Source organism: Littorina saxatilis, linkage group LG16 (genome assembly GCF_037325665.1).
Source record: "Littorina saxatilis isolate snail1 linkage group LG16, US_GU_Lsax_2.0, whole genome shotgun sequence".
NCBI classification, from domain to species: domain Eukaryota; kingdom Metazoa; phylum Mollusca; class Gastropoda; order Littorinimorpha; family Littorinidae; genus Littorina; species Littorina saxatilis.
This window is the reverse complement of record NC_090260.1, coordinates 15,415,823-15,439,829: the sequence shown is the minus strand read 5'-3', so window position 1 is coordinate 15,439,829 and position 24,007 is coordinate 15,415,823. Positions and strand designations below refer to the sequence as shown.

The 24,007-nt window shown below is 45.1% G+C and overlaps 1 protein-coding gene across 2 annotated transcripts; it reads right to left on the bottom strand.

Annotated features, from left to right (window-relative positions):
- Positions 1-4: 4 nt before the first annotated feature.
- On the bottom strand, positions 5-11,144 carry LOC138950481 (uncharacterized). 2 transcript variants are annotated; one of them, XM_070322206.1, is made up of 8 exons: positions 10,861-11,144; positions 8,086-8,208; positions 6,460-6,594; positions 5,439-6,071; positions 3,992-4,173; positions 2,611-3,132; positions 1,589-1,956; positions 5-954 (listed from the first exon to the last, which is right to left on the bottom strand). In XM_070322206.1, the coding sequence occupies exons 1-8, from the start codon at positions 10,909-10,911 to the stop codon at positions 518-520; spliced, it is 2,451 nt and encodes an 816-aa protein (XP_070178307.1). In that variant the 5' UTR covers positions 10,912-11,144; the 3' UTR covers positions 5-517. The 2 variants fall into 2 exon arrangements, with proteins under 2 accessions (XP_070178307.1, XP_070178308.1); XM_070322207.1 differs by lacking the exon at positions 8,086-8,208 and having other exon boundaries at positions 10,861-11,141.
- Positions 11,145-24,007: the final 12,863 nt, after the last annotated feature.

The window sequence follows — 24,007 nt, the reverse complement described above, 5'->3', positions numbered from 1 at the left end:
TCTCTCTCTCTCTCTCTCTCTCTCTCTCTCTCTCTCTCTCTCTCTCTCTTGTTAGCATGTTCATGGATGTTTCCATGGCGATAGACCACGCATTCCACTGTCCCTAGAAAATTTACTGTCTGTCCGTGACGTCATTTCTTGATGACGCTAATTATGAAATCATGCGCTTGTCAGTGAACAAGAAGCGATGTGTTGAGAGATTTTTCTTTCCGTATTTTAAAACGATAAAAATGTCACTCGGGTTGTTGTTGTCGGTGTCGGTGGTGATGGTGTCGGATGGTGGTGGATGTCGTGGTAGAGGATGATGTTGTCGTCGTAGTTGTCAGAGAGCGGCAGGTTGTAAGGACAGGTATTGCTGAGTTTCAGTAAATGGAGTCAATAAAATGCTGAATTTCAGTTCAACGGTTGTTGTTGTTGTTGTTGTTGTTGTTGTTGTTGTTGTTGTTAGACATCGTTGGACGTTGCGGGATGTGTAGTTGAGACAGGTGGTGGTGGTGGCGGTGACGAGATGTGGGTGTCACTCAGTGTCGCTGTCGCTGTCTATGTCTCTAACATGCTTCACCCAGATCACCTGGGCCGTGGACCGCGACATGGATCTCAGGCGGCCGGTAGTGTCAGCATCACCACCATACACACTGTCCAGGTAGACGACGACGTGTCTCTCCAAGCCCCATACTGTGTCCTGATTGGCCACCGTCACCGCCTCGTCTCGACCCCTACCTGCCGCTCTCTGTGTGGGACCCGATGTCATTTCAGCCAGTTGTCTAACGGCCGCTGTGTCGTTATGAGCCACCTTACGGGTGGGGACGCCGCGTGACTCGAGGCCCCGGATGAAGGGTGCTGGTGACATGAAGTGATCATCCGGTGTGTCTGTGTCACACTTCATGACACCCAGCACAAAGACGTCGCTGTAGGTGAGGCCGCCCTGCCCGTGGGGAGCGTTGTCATCGCAACCTGAAACATCACACACACCGTCAACATCACATCGTCGTTGTGTAATATACATCCACACCGACTGCAACAACTACAACAACAACACCAACAACAACAGCAACGACGACGACGACACCACCATCACCATCAACAACAACCACGACACAAACAACAACGACGACCCATGTCTAACTTCCGCACCAACACCGGCTGCAGCAACACGTGAACAGAGACTACAACTACATCAGCAGCACCACAACCACCTGAAAATAGGAAAAACAATTTTATATTATTTAGGGTTCAACACCTCACCTTGGCAGACTTGTGACGATATTATGTAACGACGTCACAGTAAATGACGTAAATATCAATGTTTCTTGTAAGTATAATGACGTCATCGAAATGTACAACAACCTGACTGACACTGCATTGCGAGAGAGAGAGAGAGAGAGAGAGAGAGAGAGAGAGAGAGAGAGAGAGAGAGAGAGAGAGAGAGAGAGAGAGAGAGAGAGAGAGAGAGAGACAGACAGACAGACAGACAGACAGACAGACAGACAGACAGACAGGACAGACAGACAGACAGACAGACAGACAGACAGACAGACAGACAGACAGACAGACAGACAGACAGACAGACAGACAGAGGTGTACTGACCGACACGAAGATCTCGCAGCATGTCTGCCACCAGCTCCCCGCACCGTGCACACCGCCATGGAAAGTCATCCTCATGTCCCTGTCTGTCACCGCGGTACCTATCATCATAGTGACCAACCGTCAGGACAGGTGGGCCGTCGCACGGTGCGGACACTGGCGGCCTGGTGTAGGCCGGGACCGTTCCATCCTTCATATCGTCAGCCTGCTCCACCTCTCTCACCACAGCAGGTGGGCTTCTCAGGGGCTGTGTCAGTTTGCGGACGTAACGCTCCATGTCGGCAGGTACATCTAGCTTAACGCCTGCTGCCCACAAGGTGAACCGGACGTGTCGTTGTTTTAACGCCCGGTAGATCTCTGCGATGACGTCACTGTAACAGAACAGACAGGTGTGTCAGTGTTTATAAACAGAACAGACAGGTGTGTTATAGTTCTCACTCAACTCGGTTGTTTTAACGCAGTGTAGATCTTCGTGATGACGTCACAGCAACAGAACGGACAGGTGTGTCAGTGGTGATTACACCTGGAATTACGAAACTGATTAAAACAAAACAAAAAGTAAGTCACAAAGATTGCTGTTCAGGATAAGAATCACAGTGAACCTGAAATGAAATGACGCAATGATTAATAATGACGTAAACAGAATGACGTTATTTCGCTCCACTCTTCGTTACCTTGACCAAGTTTTTCCAATGGCAGACAAAGAAAGGGTGGCGCCTGATGAGACAGATTTATAACATCACTGATCAGTACACACCGCAGTGACAGTTGCTGAATTCACATTCTACATCTAATAAACATGCCCCAGTGTAATTTATTCAAACTTGAAAATAAAGAGCCATTACTTCTACATAAATCTTCCTAATTTATTGACCAAAAGCACACGAATTACCTCGTTATAGAAAAGGTGTGAATATAATAACATTTGTGAATCATCAGACTTCCTTCCAACGAACACGACCACACCGGCCAACACAAGAGTGACAGGAGGCAGTGTTAGATTCAGTGTACAGCGTCATTCTTACCACTCAGCCTCATCGGCCAGGATGTGCACGCGTCCGTGTGTCTGTGCGTGTTGACACAGCTCCTCCACCCAGGCCTGCACTTTCTTCTTGCCTTCCTCTGTCCACTGATACGGTCTGCGCCGGTCTTTCTCCCCTACCCCCGCCATGTTGACGAGCTGCACGCTTCCGGTTCCCTGTCCGGCAGTCTCTCTCAACTGATGACCCACAAGGTAAGCAGCAGCAGCTCCATCTCTACTCGTCTGAAGAACAAAGACGGTGCCGCAGCCCTTCCTCAGCAGAAAAAAACCTTTTATTATCAAGACTACGCTTTTTGAAGTGCCCGTCGGGCCCCAGAGGATTCTCACGTCGTCGTCGTCTGGTGTCTCCTCCAAGACTTGAAACTGCTGCGGGAACAGAGCTATACAAGACATGGGTCGACCATGCTCCATTCCAACAGCGTGAACAAGATGGCCCTGGGTCCACAGCTGTAGTCTAGGCTCTCTGCTGAGGAATAGCTCAACCGTTGTCAGTGGTATGGAGAATCTGTCATCATACACATTCACACATTATTAGGTATATCACACACACACACACACACACACACACACACACACACACACACACACACACACACACACACCGTTACACACACACACACACACACACACGCACACACACACACATGCATGCATATCAATCAAAGCAATAAACAAATCAAAGCAAGTCAAACAATCACCACAAAGACCACGAACAAAAAAACATCCACACAAAATCACAAACAGGGATAGACAGGGCGAGATCAAAACAGAGAATTCGTAACGAGAAACAAGAGAGAGAGAGAGAGAGAGAGAGAGAGAGAGAGAGAGAGAGAGAGAGAGAGGGGGAGAGAGAGAGAGGGAGAGAGACAGAGACAGAGACAGAGAGAGAGAGAGTGAGAGGGGGGAAAGAGAGAGAGTGAGAGAGTGAAAGAGAGAGAGAGAGAGAGAGAGGGGGAAAGAGAGAGAGAGAGAGAGGGAAAGAGAGAGTGAGAGGGGGAAAAGAGAGAGTGAGAGGGGGGAAAGAGAGAGAGTGAGAGAGGGAAAGAGAGAGAGAGAGAGAGGGGGAAAGAGAGAGAGAGAGAGAGGGGAAAGAGAGAGTGAGAGGGGGGAAAGAGAGAGAGAGGGGGAAAGAGAGTGAGAGAGGGAAAGAGAGAGAGAGAGAGAGGGAAAGAGAGAGAGAGAGAGGGAAAGAGAGAAAGAGAGAGAGAGAGAGAGACGGACAGACAGAGAGAGAGAGAGAGCGGGGGGGGGGGGGGGGGGGGGGGGGTGTCAGGGGAAAGAAAGAGAGAAAGATAGATGACGTTAGGTCAAGTAATAACAAACGTGCGTGCGCTTCACCGATATGATACAGCTATGCAACGTACCTGGCAACCAACTGTGTGTAGGTAGCTGTATCCATGGCAGGGTCCCCGCCCTCATTCCGTTCCAAGCTTGCCCTCCACCACGCGTCGAGCCTTGTCTGGTCAGCCATGTCGTCCTCACATAGACACACCTGGCTGACATTCCGACTTGACTCGACGCTGAGGCCTTCCTGCAACTCCTGTAACTGAGATCAACACACACGGACTGTAAACAATGCGGGAAATGGCACAAGGGATGGTTTAATACACGATGCACACAAAGACAGTGTAACATTAGGCCTACCTGAGTTGCAAATCTCTTCATTCCTGCTTTAGTGTTTACCAGCCTGAAAGACAACTTTCTGGACAAAAGCAAACCATCTTTTCGGAAAAGAGTTTCCCGTTTGTGGTGACGCGCATTAGGCTACGTAAAGTACAAGTGACGTCGTTTTCGCGACAAAAAAAATGACGTCTACTATTCAAGGTCACTGTTCTTAGAGCTGGACAGGAAACAAATAAAAAGCAAATCGCTTATTCGACTCGCCTTTGTCTTGTCCCACAACAATATACCACCCCTCCCTTTTAGGAGCCCCCCCTCCCCCATGGAAGGCTCCCGCCACCACCACTCCCACAAGAGTCCCTCCCTTCTTATACAACCACCCCCTTTTATGCCCGACCTCCCCAATAAGACCCTTTGTTTTCATAACGTCTGTAAGTTAACCCACATTTTAAGACTTAACCCCAATAAAAAAAATGTTTAAAAAATTCCTCTTTCAGCTTCATAAATATAATGTTCAAGAGAACGTTGGCATCAGAATAATCGAAAAAAACTTGATCAAAAGTGTGACTTGTAATATTCCAGATATGTTCAGTGGTAATCATCTTGTCCAGCAAACATGTCCATGCTATGTATTACTGTGAACATTTACGAAACAAGCTACATTTTGGTCATGTCTGCTGATTAATAACACATACAATTGTGTGAAATATGGAGGCTTTGTTACCCAAATATCTGAAAGAAACTAAACTTAAAAAGTTGATGAGCATGACCCCGCTGTGACCCCAACTTTTGACGAAGGTCAATCAAATCGGGGTCAAATCGGAAGATTATTAAATACCAGAAGTCTGCAAATGTTTAAAGGTCTAGCTTCAAAATCATCCCAGATAATCTTAACGTTAAGTTTTTTGTTCGGACATACGGACGGACACTGCATACAGTGTGTGGACTAAGAGCATAGCGCTATGAACTGGCCCTTACTTTACGTTGGTGAACAAAGCTCTCTCTCTCTCTCTCTCTCTCTCTCTCTCTCTCTCTCTCTCTCTCTCTCTCTCTCTCTCTCTCTCTCTCTCTCTCTCTCTCTCTCTCTCTCTCTCTCTCTCTCTCTCTCTCTCTCTCTCTCTCTCTCTCCTTCTCTCCTGCGTTCGTCTGTTTTTGCGTGTGTGAGCGAGTGTAGGTCAAGAGTTAACTTACATCGCTCATGTTTAGCAGCACCTCCTCCAGACAGCGTCTCGTTGTGTCGGGCAGGACAATGGCCTGGTGGAGGGCTGGCTGTGTTACCAGGTCACCCAGAACAGAGCGCCTCACAACATCTCTGGCTTGCTTCAGGTAGGCAGCGGCCTTCTTTAGTTCTTCTTGAACTGCAAGGGGGTCGTCTTCTGTCTGAGGTATGATTGCCGCCATCATTATCCCACGCTCGCGATGTATGACGAGCAGGTCAACAAAGTCCTCCTTCAGGTTCAACGGCTCTGCTTTGACGCTGTTCGTGTTCCTGGCGGCTGCACCAGTATAGATGCTTTGGGTATCAGCACCATATACACCAAATTTAGCTTGGGTCAGAATTACCATAATTTCCTTTTCCCTTGCGGCTTTGTTCTTTATCTGATTCATGCAGTGGTGGACATTTTTCAGCACTGTGTCTATGCGGACAGTGTCCCTGACCTCTCTACTCTCATCTCTGTCTATTTGTTGCTGTGTTTTCAGTACCTGGATTCGCTCACCTTCTCCGATATATGCCATTCTCTCTTGCACAGTGTCCATGTGAGCCGGGGGGATTATGTATGATTCGCTCTCAAGGTGAGGGAACCAGGCGTTGAGAAACTCTCTCTGGAATCAAAGACATGATGGTGTACTGTCTGCTCACTTCTAGTACCATTCACAACCTACGTCAACTATGAAGACGGTGAAAATACAGACACCAAATAGGGACTTATGTCTCGTTGGTGGTTCACACAATATTTGCCTAGAACACAGAAGATAATTGTTTAAAAACAGTTGTTCTATGGTGTAAATTCAAAATGAAAAACAAAAACAAGGAAAACAACAACAACAACAACAACAACAACAACAACAACAACAACAACAACAACAACAACAACAACAACACAAAAAGAGTAAAACTAATGATAATGCACCTTATTCAGTTTAAACATAACTTTAAGTCTTAAAATATGAGGTTTCGGTGTTGTTGTTTATCTTTCTGAGATGAATTTACCTCATGGTCTGACAACCTTAACGCTTGGTCCTCTGATTCCTGTGATCTTGCCATCAAGGGCGGGGCAGGAGAGACAGCCTGGTTCCCCGGTGACCCAGAGGTACTGCACGGCGGAGCACATTCCACAGCCGGTCCCTGTGTGATGTGCATTATATAACCGTCACTTCTGTCATGGCACTGTTCATAATTATGAGTTGTGTGCATGATATGACCGTCACTTCTGTCATAGCGCTGTTCATAATTATGAGTTGTGTGCATGATATGACCGTCACTTCTGTCATAGCGCTGTTCATAATTATGAGTTGTGTGCATGATATTACCGTCACTTCTGTCATAGCGCTGTTCATAATTATGAGTTGTGTGCGTGATATGACCGTCACTTCTGTCATAGCGTTGTTTTAGATAGTGTGACTCACCTTATTGTCATGCAATAGTATGTGAACGTGTTTCCTCACATGGTACAAACATTATTTTATTTTCCTGTGCGTTTGTGGGCCAAAACGCCCACGTACACTCATGGTTTTGCACAAAGAGGATTGTATGTGCTTGGCCGTATGTTCCGTCGGCCATATACTTATACTCTACTCTGTGTCGTGGGATGCATGCTTGGTATTTTCATGTTTCTATAATTCACTGACATGGATTTCAGGATCTTTACCATTTTTACATGGTTTTGTACCACAACATGGGGGGAGGTGGGGGGGGGGGGGCAAGCAGGTATGCAAATAAAGTGACCCGGAGGATCGGAACATCTCTTCTCTTTATCAAGCAGGTGGCGGGGTTCCAAACACTCAACCATCAACTTGGCTGTTGCGATCGTCATCAATGAGGAATGTTCAGTCTATTTGCATTGATCGACACTGACACGGACAATGCATGAATACGACCCCAAACAAATTGACAGATTAGATCGGCCTCGTAGGAGCTGAGGGGGAGGGGGGGGAGAGGGCAGGAGAGACAGAGATAGACAGACAGACAGAGATAGACAGACAGAAATAGACAGACAGAGATAGACAGACAGAGATAGACAGACAGAGAAAGACATACAGATAGACAGACAGAGATAGACAGACAGAGATAGACAGACAGAGATAGACAGACAGAGATAGACAGACAGAGATAGACAGACAGAGATAGACAGACAGAGATAGACAGACAGAGATAGACAGACAGAGATAGACAGACAGAGATGGGTTGGTTGGCTGGTTATTGTTTGTTGTTTAATGTGCCTACAACCTGTGGCAATCACGATAACATTGTAGACGGTTCTAAAAACCGCATGTCTTGTAACACTTCTTTTGTCAAATCTTGTTAATCTCCTTGAAACATGTAAACCTGTGAAAGTATTTATTCGTATTCATTCTTTACCATTTTTACAAAGTACTTTTGGGGGGCTTACTGATTTGTCTATTAGTGTAAGGGAAGGAACTGTGCTTGTTCTTGACAAATGGAATGTCAGGATTACTTTCCCTTTAATTGTCAGGAAGTCAGGAATCAGTGTTTTAGAATTCTCAGGAATGTTGTGTCTAAGTAAATTTAGAAAGGAATTAGTGACAAAAGATTATTTGAAGTATGTGAATGTTATTATTTTTTTTTTAAAGAGTTTTTAGGCTACCCAAGACGTACCAGATCAATGGCGCGATTCGTACAGCCCTGAGCAGCACAGTTGGTACAGCGGGTACAGTTCGCACGGCAGTCACACTCCCCTTGCCTGATGCACCGTGATTCCCTGCTGCACTGGCAGCACGCCTGCAACGTACAATGCGAGTGTCCCCTGTTGTCGTGAGAATGTACGTGATGTATGTCTACACTGTTCAGTGTCCCCTGTTGTCGTGAGAATGTACGTGATGTATGTCTACACTGTTCAGTGTCCTCTGTTGTCGTGAGAATGTACGTGATGTATGTCTACACTGTTCAGTGTCCTCTGTTGTCGTGAGAATGTACGTGATGTATGTCTACACTGTTCAGTGTCCTCTGTTGTCGTGAGAATGTACGTGATGTATGTCTACACTGTTCAGTGTCCCCTGTTGTCGTGAGAATGTACGTGATGTATGTCTACACTGTTACGTGTCACCTGTTGTCGTGAGAATGTACGTGATGTATGTCTACACTGTTCAGTGTCCTCTGTTGTCGTGAGAATGTACGTGCTGTATGTCTACACTGTTCAGTGTCCTCTGTTGTCGTGAGAATGTACGTGCTGTATGTCTACACTGTTCAGTGTCCTCTGTTGTCGTGAGAATGTACGTGCTGTATGTCTACACTGTTCAGTGTCCCCTGTTGTCGTAAGAATGAACGTGATGTGTGTCTACACTGTCCTCTGTTGTAGTGAGAATGTACGTGCTGTATGTCTACACTGTTCAGTGTCCCCTGTTGTCGTGAGAATGTACGTGCTGTATGTCTACACTGTTCAGTGTCCCCTGTTGTCGTGAGAATGTACGTGCTGTATGTCTACACTGTTCAGTGTCCCCTGTTGTCGTGAGAATGTACGTGATGTATGTCTACACTGTTCAGTGTCCTCTGTTGTCGTGAGAATGTACGTGATGTATGTCTACACTGTTCAGTGTCCTCTGTTGTCGTGAGAATGTACGTGCTGTATGTCTACACTGTTCAGTGTCCTCTGTTGTCGTGAGAATGTACGTGCTGTATGTCTACACTGTTCAGTGTCCCCTGTTGTCGTGAGAATGTACGTGATGTATGTCTACACTGTTCAGTGTCACCTGTTGTCGTGAGAATGTACGTGATGTATGTCTACACTGTTCAGTGTCCCCTGTTGTCGTGAGAATGTACGTGCTGTATGTCTACACTGTTCAGTGTCCTCTGTTGTCGTGAGAATGTACGTGCTGTATGTCTACACTGTTCAGTGTCCTCTGTTGTCGTGAGAATGTACGTGCTGTATGTCTACACTGTTCAGTGTCCCCTGTTGTCGTGAGAATGTACGTGCCCTATGTCTACATTGTTCAGTGTACTCACACAGCAAACAGACCGGCCTCATAGTCATTTCTACAACCGAGAGACCATGAAAGAAGAGATCTCTCCAGAAAATCAAAACATATTATGCTGACACAAGCAGTTTCTGTTTTGTTGAACAGAGAGAGCGAAAGAAACGGGTGCCTAGTTGTGGTAAGAACTGGAGCCTTATTGAAATAAGCTGTACGAAATTATGCAATAATGACACTGGAACCGATCAAATAAAACTGATAAGTTCGGTCTATGTAAACTATAACACATACGTCCAAATTGCATTGCATTCAGTTTCATTTGCATGTTTGTGTTGGTTCTCAGGGAGCATAATCTAATATAGTTATCGCCTTTTGTTACATTATTATCAACCGGGGCCTTACATTTTTATTAACCACGGCCTTCGGCATTAGTCGATAAAGATGAAACAAAAGACGATATGGTCCCCTCGGACCAACACAAGCCACCAAACATCTTATACTGGACAACACAATGTTATGGACAATACAATGTTATGGGCAACACAATGTTATGGGCAACACAATGTTATGGGCAACACAATGTTATGGACAATACAATGCTGGGGACAACACAATGCTGGGGACAACACAATGCTATGGACAACACAATGTTATGGACAACACAATGCTATGGGCAACACAATGTTATGGACAATACAATGCTATAGACAACACAATGTTATGGACAATATAATGACAGTTATGGACAATACAATGCCACCGATAATATAATACTATGGGTAATACAATGTAATGGACAACACAATGCAATGGACAATACAATGCTATAGACAACACAATGTTATGGACAATATAATGCTATAGACAACACAATGCAATGGACAATACAATGCTATAGACAACACAATGTTATGGACAATATAATGCTATAGACAACACAATGTTATGGACAATACAATGCTATAGACAACACAATGTTATGGACAATACAATGCTATAGACAACACAATGTTATGGACAATACAATGCTATAGACAACACAATGTTATGGACAATATAATGCTATAGACAACACAATGTTATGGACAATACAATGCTATAGACAACACAATGTTATGGACCATACATTGCTATAGACAACACAATGTTATTGACAATATAATGCTATAGACAACACAATGTTATGGACAATACAATGCTATAGACAACACAATGTTATGGACAATATAATGACAGTTATGAGTAATACAATGTAATGGACAACACAATGCAATGGACAATTACAAAAATGGATAATACAATATCATTTGGACAGTGCATTATAATTTTCCCAATTTAATATAATTTGGACAGAACAATACAAGGCTATGCACAACCAATCAGTATGCAAAAGACACCCCGACCGACAAAACAAAACAATGGGAAACATTATGGACATTACAAGACGGTGACAGCGGCCTACCTGTCGTAATGTCTTCGGAATGGCTCCGCTACCTCCCTGCTGGCTCGACATTGTTCTCGCCCTGTCTCACCTGAAACATCCACACCACATTACAACGAGCAGGGCTCGCCATTGTTCTCGCCCTGTCTCACCTGAAACATCCACACCACATTACAACGAGCAGGGCTCGCCATTGTTCTCGCCCTGTCTCACCTGAAACATCCACACCACTTTACGACGAGCAGGGCTCCCCATTGTTCTCGCCCTGTCTCACCTGAAACATCCACACCACATTACAACGAGCAGGGCTCGCCATTGTTCTCGCCCTGTCTCACCTGAAACATCCACACCACATTACAACGAGCAGGGCTCGCCATTGTTCTCGCCCTGTCTCACCTGAAACATCCACACCACATTACAACGAGCAGGGCTCGCCATTGTTCTCGCCCTGTCTCACCTGAAACATCCACACCACATTACAACGAGCAGGGCTCCCCATTGTTCTCGCCCTGTCTCACCTGAAACATCCACACCACATTACAACGAGCAGGGCTCCCCATTGTTCTCGCCCTGTCTTACCTGAAACATCCACACCACATTACAACGAGCAGGGCTCCCCATTGTTCTCACCCTGTCTCACCTGAAACATCCACACCACATTACAACGAGCAGGGCTCCCCATTGTTCTCGCCCTGTCTCACCTGAAACATCCACACCACATTACAACGAGCAGGGCTCCCCATTGTTCTCGCCCTGTCTCACCTGAAACATCCACATCACATTACAACGAGCAGGGCTCGCCATTGTTCTCGCCCTGTCTCACCTGAAACATCCACACCACATTACAACGAGCAGGGCTCCCCATTGTTCTCGCCCTGTCTCACCTGAAACATCCACACCACATTACAACGAGCAGGGCTCCCCATTGTTCTCGCCTTGTCTCACCTGAAACATCCACACCACATTACAACGAGCAGGGCTCCCCATTGTTCTCGCCCTGTCTCACCTGAAACATCCACACCACATTACAACGAGCAGGGCTCCCCATTGTTCTCGCCCTGTCTCACCTGAAACATCCACACCACATTACAACGAGCAGGGCTCCCCATTGTTCTCGCCCTGTCTCACCTGAAACATCCACACCTCATTACAACGAGCAGGGCTCCCCATTGTTCTCGCCCTGTCTCACCTGAAACATCCACACCACATTACAACGAGCAGGGCTCGCCATTGTTCTCGCCCTGTCTCACCTGAAACATCCACACCACATTACAACGAGCAGGGCTCGCCATTGTTCTCGCCCTGTCTCACCTGAAACATCCACACCACATTACAACGAGCAGGGCTCCCCATTGTTCTCGCCCTGTCTCACCTGAAACATCCACACCACATTACAACGAGCAGGGCTCCCCATTGTTCTCGCCCTGTCTCACCTGAAACATCCACACCACATTACAACGAGCAGGGCTCCCCATTGTTCTCGCCCTGTCTCACCTGAAACATCCACACCACATTACAACGAGCAGGGCTCCCCATTGTTCTCGCCCTGTCTCACCTGAAACATCCACACCACATTACAACGAGCAGGGCTCCCCATTGTTCTCGCCCTGTCTCACCTGAAACATCCACACCACATTACAACGAGCAGGGCTCCCCATTGTTCTCGCCCTGTCTCACCTGAAACATCCACACCACATTACAACGAGCAGGGCTCCCCATTGTTCTCGCCCTGTCTCACCTGAAACATCCACACCACATTACAACGAGCAGGGCTCCCCATTGTTCTCGCCCTGTCTCACCTGAAACATCCACACCACATTACAACGAGCAGGGCTCCCCATTGTTCTCGCCCTGTCTCACCTGAAACATCCACACCACATTACAACGAGCAGGGCTCCCCATTGTTCTCGCCCTGTCTCACCTGAAACATCCACACCACATTACAACGAGCAGGGCTCCCCATTGTTCTCGCCCTGTCTCACCTGAAACATCCACACCACATTACAACGAGCAGGGCTCCCCATTGTTCTCGCCCTGTCTCACCTGAAACATCCACACCACATTACAACGAGCAGGGCTCCCCATTGTTCTCGCCCTGTCTCACCTGAAACATCCACACCACATTACAACGAGCAGGGCTCCCCATTGTTCTCGCCCTGTCTCACCTGAAACATCCACACCACATTACAACGAGCAGGGCTCCCCATTGTTCTCGCCCTGTCTCACCTGAAACATCCACACCACATTACAACGAGCAGGGCTCCCCATTGTTCTCGCCTTGTCTCACCTGAAACATCCACACCACATTACAACGAGCAGGGCTCCCCATTGTTCTCGCCCTGTCTCACCTGAAACATCCACACCTCATTACAACGAGCAGGGCTCCCCATTGTTCTCGCCCTGTCTCACCTGAAACATCCACACCACATTACAACGAGCAGGGCTCCCCATTGTTCTCGCCCTGTCTCACCTGAAACATCCACATCACATTACAACGAGCAGGGCTCGCCATTGTTCTCGCCCTGTCTCACCTGAAACATCCACACCACATTACAACGAGCAGGGCTCCCCATTGTTCTCGCCCTGTCTCACCTGAAACATCCACACCACATTACAACGAGCAGGGCTCCCCATTGTTCTCGCCCTGTCTCACCTGAAACATCCACACCACATTACAACGAGCAGGGCTCCCCATTGTTCTCGCCCTGTCTCACCTGAAACATCCACACCACATTACAACGAGCAGGGCTCGCCATTGTTCTCGCCCTGTCTCACCTGAAACATCCACACCACATTACAACGAGCAGGGCTCGCCATTGTTCTCGCCCTGTCTCACCTGAAACATCCACACCACATTACAACGAGCAGGGCTCCCCATTGTTCTCGCCCTGTCTCACCTGAAACATCCACACCACATTACAACGAGCAGGGCTCCCCATTGTTCTCGCCCTGTCTCACCTGAAACATCCACACCACATTACAACGAGCAGGGCTCCCCATTGTTCTCGCCCTGTCTCACCTGAAACATCCACACCACATTACAACGAGCAGGGCTCCCCAAAGTGCGCGTCCCTGCGTCCTATACGCACTAGAAGCCGAAATCACGTACTAGAAAGCCAAGTGACGTCAGAGTCCGACAAAAATCATATTTAGGCGGCCAGCCGAGACTACAAAATATTGCATGTTATTTGCAAAACACACTGACATTACACTTCTCCAAGCCAGGCCAGTACTTTGATATGACACAGGAAAGCAACACGACCTCTCTGCAGTGACACGGGCAGAACGCTGACAACAATGGCCCCACAACGAGGCGGCCTCAGTACCGATACATGATACGTGCACCGTGTCATTGCGTCGTCTCACACTTATAGACATCCGGGTCGCAAACTGAGTTGTGGGTTGGATTATTGGTGGGTGGGGGTGTGGGGAAGGGGGGGGGGGCAGGATGAAGAAGCTCTGTGAGAGTTTCTTGCAGAGTAAAATAACGCCTAATCAACGGTTTTGCACTAAGATTAATAATCTTTAAAAAAAAAGAAAAAGAAAAAACCTGCATTGTTGACGATGAGTACATGTGAATGCGTTCTCTGTGCCGTGTGGTACTTGAGTATCCACACCCCCATATAAATGCTAATCATTCTGTGTTGTGTTGGTAATGTCATCGCGAATTTTCATGACTTTGTCCAGTGGATATCAATACGCGGTCTGGTAACAACAACAATTACCTGAGAAATATACAACATGAACAACTGAGTAACTTACAATGACACACATAGTAAATAAGTTCACACTGTTAACGACATTTTTCATTCGAAAAGTGTGCCAGATGATCCAGGAGACTGCCTTAAAATGTCATAGACAGTTTGAATGACACAACGTTAAGAGCTTCTTTTACATAATAACATATGCAGGGGCGGACGAGGGGGGGGGGGCACAGGGGGCACGTGCCCCCCCCCCCCCCCCCCCCCCCCCCCGAAAAAAGAAAAAAAAGAAGAAGAAAAAAAATAGATTTTTCTATGCTGATTTTATGACCATTTCTAAGTTCAAATGGCACCAGATGGCACCTTTTTGCTTCTTTGGGCACATTTTTTTCCGGGGGGGGGGGGGCATGCCCCCGGACCCCCGTAGCAAATTCCGGCGCTTCGCGCCCATCACATTCACTTTCGATTCAAAGTGCCCCCCCCCCCCCCCCCTTACAAAGCAACTGATCCGCCCCTGATATGCATTGTTCCTTAACCTTTAGTAAGCTGTCGACACATTAGCAACATTCATTGATTTTAGAATTTCGAAGCGAAATGTTCCAAAATTTTATAAACCTAACATTGTTGTTTTGAGATAAAGCAAAAGTTGTAGACAGCGTACTAGAGTTACATTAGGGCACAGGGGTGGCGGAAACTGGCTCTAACCAAACTTTGAAAAATCTGGAGTCGCCAGTTTGATGGCATAAGTAGACATGGCTAATACAAGTAACTGGCTTGCCTAAAATTTAACATAGGCTTTAGCCAAGAAATTCAATGTAGACACCTAAATACAAAGGTGTGATGGCGTAAACACAACAAATGCCCAGGATTCTGGAATGCCCGAACGCCAATGTAAGCGGAGGTATGAACGGATACTGGGTCCCCTAGTTGTTGACCTTTTCTCCATCTACGAATGGTAACTCGGATCAGATCGCATGCTGGCATACGACAGGAAACTGAAAGGGCTAACATTTCCTTCAGCCGCCGTATGCACGCGGGGCCCGCTGCCAAAGAGCCGGAAGTATTCGCGAAAAAGAGGCAGCGTATGGGGGAAAAGAATATATCAATTCGTAGAATTACGAAACACCCTCCGGTCCAATTACGGATTAGGCTTCTTCAGCTTAGGGGGAGTAGGGTTTTAAGAGCCATGCCTACTGCCGCCTTTGTGCCCTTATGTTGCCAACCTTGTTATATAAATACTGCATTAAAATCCCGTCGAAGCTGTCATCACTTTAAGACGTTTTAATTTGGTTGTTGCTGCATGCATGGAGTGGATGCAGGAACCTTTTGCTCTGCCTGTCTGATGCTGAAGTCTGGTCATAAATGATCACAGCAGTGAATATACACTTAGCAAAATCATTATTGCGACAAATTTTGTACCCCTTTTAAAGCATTATTCCTGTGTCCTTTCACTCCAACTGTCTATGCTATTTAAGGCCGTCCACTTGACTATATGGCGCATCTCACAGACCAAAGACTTCTTTCACTCCAACTTTCTATGCTATTTAAGGCCGTCCACTTGACTATATGGCGCATCTCACAGACCAAAGACTTCTTTCACTCCAACTTTCAATGCTATTTAAGGCCGTCCACTTGACTATATGGCGCATCTCACAGACCAAAGACTTCTTTCACTCCAACTTTCTATGCTATTTAAGGCCGTCCACTTGACTATATGGCGCATCTCATAGACCAAAGACTTCTTTCACTCCAACTTTCTATGCTATTTAAGGCCGTCCACTTGACTATATGGCACATCTCATAGACCAAAGACTTCTTTCACTCCAACTTTCTATGCTATGTAAGGCCGTCCACTTGACTATATGGCACATCTCACAGACCAAAGGCTTCTTTCACTCCAACTTTCTATGCTATTTAAGGCCGTCCACTTGACTATATGGCGCATCTCACAGACCAAAGACTTCTTTCACTCCAACTTTCTATGCTATGTAAGGCCGTCCACTTGACTATATGGCGCATCTCATAGACCAAAGACTTTTTTCACTCCAACTTTCTATGCTATGTAAGGCCGTCCACTTGACTATATGGCACATCTCATAGACCAAAGACTTCTTTCACTCCAACTTTCTATGCTATGTAAGGCCGTCCACTTGACTATATGGCACATCTCATAGACCAAAGACTTCTTTCACTCCAACTTTCTATGCTATTTAAGGCGGTCCACTTGACTATATGGCACATCTCACAGACCAAAGACTTCTTTCACTCCAACTTTCTATGCTATGTAAGGCCGTCCACTTGCCTATATGGCACATCTCATAGACCAAAGACTTCTTTCACTCCAACTTTCTATGCTATTTAAGGCGGTCCACTTGACTATATGGCACATCTCACAGACCAAAGACTTCTTTCACTCCAACTTTCTATGCTATTTAAGGCCGTCCACTTGACTATATAGCACATCTCATAGACCAAAGACTCCTTTCACTCCAACTTTCTATGCTATTTAAGGCCGTCCACTTGACTATATGGCACATCTCACAGACCAAAGACTTCTTTAACAGGGATCCCCTGGCCGCCGCTCAAATACGGGTATCCCACCAATGGACGTGACAAAGACGGAAGTGACATTTAACAATATGTTATAACATGCAGACATAGACCCCGATTCACATGACGACACACACAGTGACAGAAAAAAGCTAACATGCATCAGAGTGGGGTGCATGCATTTTAAGTGAAATGAATTACCTTACGCTAAGATTAGAAAAGACAAGCAAGTTACACTATTATCATTTGCCGGTCCTCTAGCTCAGGAAAGGTTTTGGCTTTAAAGACCAACATTATATAAATGTTTGTATTTTGTATTAAAAGGATCATTTTGTTATGTAAACATTAGAGGATTTAATCGATGATTTTGATGTTAGCAGAACTTTTTATTTGTTTAATTTTGGTTTACAAATGTACATGTTTCTCACGGCAACGTCTCTGTCTCTCTCTGCCTCTCTCTCTCTCTCTCTCTCTCTCTCTCTCTCTCTCTCTCTCTCTCTCTCTCTCTCTCTCTCTCTCTCTCTCTTCTTAATCAATACTAAAAAAAAAAAAGAGAAAAAAAGCACACGTTCAAATAGATGACCTTTCTTGTTGTTGTTGTTGTTTTTAGTCTGGATTTTTGGAACGCTAGCAGTCGAGTTGATTTGATAAATAAACCATAATTTTATACGAGCACAAATGAAACTACAGCCAGTGTATCAAGGATATAACCAACACATACACACATACAATCTTACCTCTGAGTAAACGATCAAAATGTTCAAGTTGGTTGGTTTGTTGGCTGGTTGGTTGGTTTGTTGGCTGGTTGATTTGTTTGTTGGCTGGTTGGTTGGTTGGTTTGTTGGCTGGTTGGTTGGTTTGTTGGCTGGTTGGCTGGTTGGTTGGTTTGTTGGCTGGTTGGTGTTCACAGTTATGCAGGGACACACACAATATTATTGTATTACTCTCTGGCTTCTGAATGTGCCGGGGAGGGACTGGTTTGGTAATTCCACGGATACTCGAGTAAGCAGAACACCAAGTCAAATCATGTAGAATAACACCAAGTCAAATCAGGCAGAAGAACACCAAGTCAAATCATGTAGAATAACACCAAGTCAAATCAGGCAGAAGAACACCAAGTCAAATCATGTAGAATAACACCAAGTCAAATCAAGCAGAAGAACGCCAAGTCAAATCAGGCAGAAGAACACCAAGTCAAATCAGGCAGAAGAACACCAAGTCAAATCAGGCAGAAGAACACCAAGTCAAATCAGGCAGAAGAACACCAAGTCAAATCAGGCAGAAGAACACCAAGTCAAATCAGGCAGAAGAACACCAAGTCAAACCATGTAGAATAACACCAAGTCAAATCATGTAGAAGTACACCAAGTCAAATCATGCAGAAGAACACAGAGTCAAAAACAATGTCAGTGTTGGTCATCAGTGTAGAAGTAAGTAACCTGAAGCCTCGAGTAAATTTGGCGAATTATGCTTCACGGATCTTCGGAACTGATTTGTTGGCAAAAAGACTGTGTCGACTTTGGGCTCAAGTAAAGACCGTCAGTGAGGAATGTTCTGGACTGTATGTGTGCACAAGTCAACAGTGACGACGCCCTGAGAAACCCAGACTTTTAACTGACATTCAAACAACAAGCAGTGATAAATAGACAGTGACACACATCCAGCACACTCTGGTCACGCCACTTCAGTCAGTCGCGTGATATTGACGACGCGCTCATAGTATCAATTATTTCTAATATGCTGACTGTTAGCAAATGATAACAAGACATGTCGAGAAAAAAGATATCAAGCATGAGCCTTTTAGGCGAATGCTGATATCGTTTGTGAGACATGTCTGTTATCATTTGCTAACAGTCAGCATATTAGAAACTAGATGAATAACCGCTTCGCCGGGTAGCCGGCTTCGCTGGGAAGAAGTATAGAGGTGAGTGGCGCACCGTACCTCTGGGTAACCGTACGCTTCGCACCGTACGCGATTGACGCCACACGAAGGAAAACTTCTAAAACTAGTATAACGGGACTATGGATTGAGCGTTGTGGACAGTGACCTTCTAAAAATAGTAACGGGAATATGGATTGACGCCACACAAAGGAAGGGAGATAAACGCAAAACACTGGAGAAGATAAGGAAGAGTTACTGGGAATGGATCTGGGAAGATGAACAGGAAAACCAAAATCGGTTCAGCGCTGCGCGCTGAGAGCACGTGTTGAAAATTTCCATCGACCAGATTGTGTACGGGGTGTACCTGAATATGCACACCAAATTTGAAGCAGATCCATCGAGAACTTTGGCCGTGCATCGGAAACTGACACACGGACACACGGACACACACAAGTCGTATGTAGATATAGATAACGGTTTTATTACCGTTTAATTCGACCAAAACAAATTTTGAAGCGACCCCGCTAATTAGACAGAACAGCCGCAATGGGAACTTGAGCGCTTCTACCTGATTATGCCTGTCAGTCAAAAAATTCTCGTGACCCGAGTCAGCCAATCAGGGTAACACACCTGACGTGATGAATATTCACAGGTCAAATGCCTTTGACACACAACAATCTCACAAGATAAATCATGTTGAACATGCGTTTCGGTTGCTTCGCTTTTTCTTGTTGAACAGAGAGCGACAGATTCAGAACCCACTCCAGACGGATGGGAAATGACGTAAAGATACATTTGATGTAAAGCGAGTGACGCAAGTTCACTTGATTTTTCCGAACTTTGATCATTTAGATTTCAAGTGAGCGGTCGGCATTGCACACTCAGACGATGGGCTGTGCCTTGCTGTTCCGTAACGCACCCACCGACAAAACTCGCTTTTCGGTAATTTTTGTTTAGATAAAGAGAGTATTATCTGACAGCATTTGAAGCGTCATTCTTTGGAATAAATCACGCTGATATTGTTGAATTACATTTTTACTTTGTCTTGTTAATTTTTAGCGTGATAAACAAAAAGGGTCCCTGCCTGAACGTTATAGCATTTAGAGGGTCACCTAGAATCCGTCCTGATTGGTCAAAAAGCCATATGGGGCACTGGATTGGTAATAATACACAATATTGACGGACTGTGTGATGATATCTTCTGCTATGGTCTGTTGAGACAGTGACATCAAAATCGAGACCGGAGGTCCAGATTTTGATATCACTGTCGAAACAGACCAATAGCAGAAGATATCGTCACACAGTCAGTCAATGTTAGATATATATATATTATTATCGGATTTTTACTGATCACATGACAAAACATGCTGTTGTCATTGGTCAACTAGGAACTGTATATCAATTGACATCGCGCAGGAAGTTCCCAGCGAATTTGATATCGCGCAGGAAGTAGTTTATCAATTTTAATTTTGAAGAATAAAATCTTACCTGAAGGAAACAAATGTCTCCCTTTTTTCAAATCACAAATTTATAAAAGAAAAGTAATTGAATCAGAAAGATTAAGCTGTGCAATGAATAAAATCAAACTGTTCCCACCCAGCTTTAACAGAGAAGTAGTAGAAAAGAATGTTACAATCTTACCGACTGAGGTTTTTGGAACAGCCATAAACAAATCTGACCTTGAAAGTACCAGTAGTGGCAGTACTTAAAAAAACTGTGAGATCTCTTGCAGTGTTTCAGCGCACATCACTCACAAAAAGGCAGGAAATGAGCAGCCGATTTAAACAGTTTGCACCTGCATGAACCATTGTCCACCTTTCTTAGTCGTAGCCATACAACATCAACCGAACAACTTTCAGCATCGTTCACAGTCACAGCGCCGTCGGAGGACGCCATTTTGGATGTGTCGTAAACAAGACTGAGCTTCGACAACATTATTATGCAGTCCGCCGATACCGACAAATACCTGGAAGCTTTCTTGGGCACAGAAAATGAGCCAGAGGACTTCGCTGATGCTGCCTGGCGCACTTCAGTTCCTGCCATCGTTCAGAATTGCCAAATCGAACAGTCAAAAAGAGTACGACTGAGGAAGTAACTGGGACATTCTTATTTATAATAATAATAATAATTCTCTTTATTTATATAGCGCCTCATCCGAAGTTCAAAGCGCTTTTATGCCGTGTGAGATGGAATTTTTTACACAAAATATCACGCATTCACATCGACCAGCAAACCTCAAGCCTGTTAGGCGAATGTTCACCTTTCGTGGCCTTTATTCCAAGTCACACGGGTATTTGACATTTTTATCTATGCCTATACAATTTTGCCAGGAAAGACCTTTTGTCAATCGTGGGATCTTTAACGTGCACACCCCAAAATAGTGTACACGAAGGGACCTCGGTTTTTCGTCTCATCCGAAAGACTAGCACTTGAACCCACCATCTAGGTTAGGAAAGGGGGGAGAAAATAGCGGCCCGACCCAGGGTCGAACACGCAACCTCTCGATTCCGAGCGCAAGTGCGTTACCACTCGGCCACCCAGTCCATTTCTTCGCTGTTCCTTCGAACTGGCAACTCCACTGAACTTGTTAGCCTTTGTTGGTGATCTGTTTCGACCGTATATTTTTGTTCTTTTTTCATTATAAATGCCTTATTTTGTCTGAGAAAAAGAACCAGTTACTGAAAAATAAAAGTAAGAGCAGCAAAGTTACGAAAGCAGGAAAAGACAACCCAACATTTCCAACATTAAATACAAGGCAGTCGCCTCCCTTGCGTTTGTCTGACTTCTTAGGTAGGTTTATGATTCCTACTGTTCCGAAATCGAATGCGATAAAATCGTTATCGTTAGATTTGACTGTGATATCAACATTTATCAGTCTGAATGTCTCGAACGGCTGAATCATATCAGATCTCGGCTTACGCCTCGATCTGATCACAGTCAAATCTAACGATAACTAATACTAATTCTCTGGACATTTTGTATTTACTGTAAAGAAATTACAAAAGTATTTGTCTCAGTTTTGGCTGTTCCATATCCCTCCCTCTGATTATTATTTCTTTTTGTTCACTCTTTTCTTGTACTTTTCAGTATTTCAAAATGTCTTTTCTTTCAAAAAGTCTTTAGTCACTGCTCAACTAAATTCTGGGATAATTACATTTTCATATATATTTGTTTGTTTTTAAATGTAGGTGTTTTTGTTTTTGAAGTGGGGAAGCAATAAAGAGGTCGTCGATATCAAAACTGATATCGACGGAAATGTCGTCGATAACACTTTTGCACTGAGGTCAGTTTTGCCCAATTGACCAATGGAAATCCACGAACTGTACCCACGGAATATGCGCGATATAAGCCTCATTGATTGATTGATTGAACATATGAAATAGCAATATAGACTCGCTATGAACTCTGGGACGGGACAGGATCGAGTCATAACGCGCTGTCAGTGAGATTTTGGTTGTATGTGTCATTGTGTATTATTTGTTAAGAGAGAAAGAGAGAGAGAGAGAGAGAGAGAGAGAGAGAGAGAGAGAGAGAGAGAGAGAGAGAGAGAGAGAGAGAGAGAGAGAGAGAGATGTTTGGAGAAGGTTGGGTGTGTGTGTGTGTAGGAGGGGGAGGGGTGAGAGAAAGCGAAACACTGACGATCTGAGTCAGTGTGTAGGCCTACAGCAGTAAACATGGCTTCTCTTTATTCAAAAAACACCGACATACCGCGCACAGGTAACACAGCTATGTTTGGTTCATACACAGTAATGGTGAGAGGTAACACAGCTATGTTTGGTTCATACACAGTAATGGTGAGAGAACATGAACACCTACTATAGCCTTGAAACCATTCCAATGACCTGAGAAATGTGTTTGTTTGTTCTTTTGTGCTACCGAATAAAAACTTGTCACCACCCCAAAGTGACTGTAAAGAATGAGTACTACGAGCCACAGACAGCAAGCACACCGTGTGAACACCGCAATATAAGCATAGTTTAACAAACAAAATCTTCCACAAGTCCCCACAGTCGGTGTTCCAATACAGTTTGTTTTTTCGCTCCAAAATGTTCATGATAGAATATTTTCACAGCTTTTTTCCTAAAAATGTGCAGAGAAGGTTTGTCGATTTGTGTACATATCACTGCGAATGACGCCCACTCTCTGAGTCAGCTGACGTGAACAGCCAGAGATAAAGTCCAGTCATATGAGTGGCGTGCACACATCGTAATCTTAATCTGTATATTCAGTGTGAATGACACTCACTCTCTGAGTCAGCTGACGTGAACAGCTAGAGATAAAGTCCAGTCATATGAGTGGCGTTCACACATCGTAATCTTAATCTGTATATTCAGTGTGAATGACACTCACTCTCTGAGTCAGCTGGCGTGAACAGCCAGAGACAAAGTCCAGTCATATGAGTGGCGTGCACACATCGTAATCTTAATCTGTATATTCAGTGTGAATGACACTCACTCTCTGAGTCAGCTGACGTGAACAGCTAGAGATAAAGTCCAGTCATATGAGTGGCGTTCACACATCGTAATCTTAATCTGTATATTCAGTGTGAATGACACTCACTCTCTGAGTCAGCTGGCGTGAACAGCCAGAGATAAAGTCCAGTCATATGAGTGGCGTGCACACGTTGTAATCTTAATCTGTATATTCAGTGTGAATGACATTCACTCTCTGAGTCAGCTGACGTGAACAGCCAGAGATAAAGTCCAGTCATATGAGTGGCGTGCACACGTTGTAATCTTAATCTGTATATTCAGTGTGAATGACATTCACTCTCTGAGTCAGCTGACGTGAACAGCCAGAGACAAAGTCCAGTCATATGAGTGGCGTGCACACGTTGTAATCTTAATCTGTATATTCAGTGTCAATGACACTCACTCTCTGAGTCAGCTGACGTGAACAGCCAGAGACAAAGTCCAGTCATATGAGTGGCGTGCACACGTTGTAATCTTAATCTGTATATTCAGTGTGAATGACACTCACTCTCTGAGTCAGCTGACGTGAACAGCCAGAGATAAAGTCCAGTCATATGAGTGGC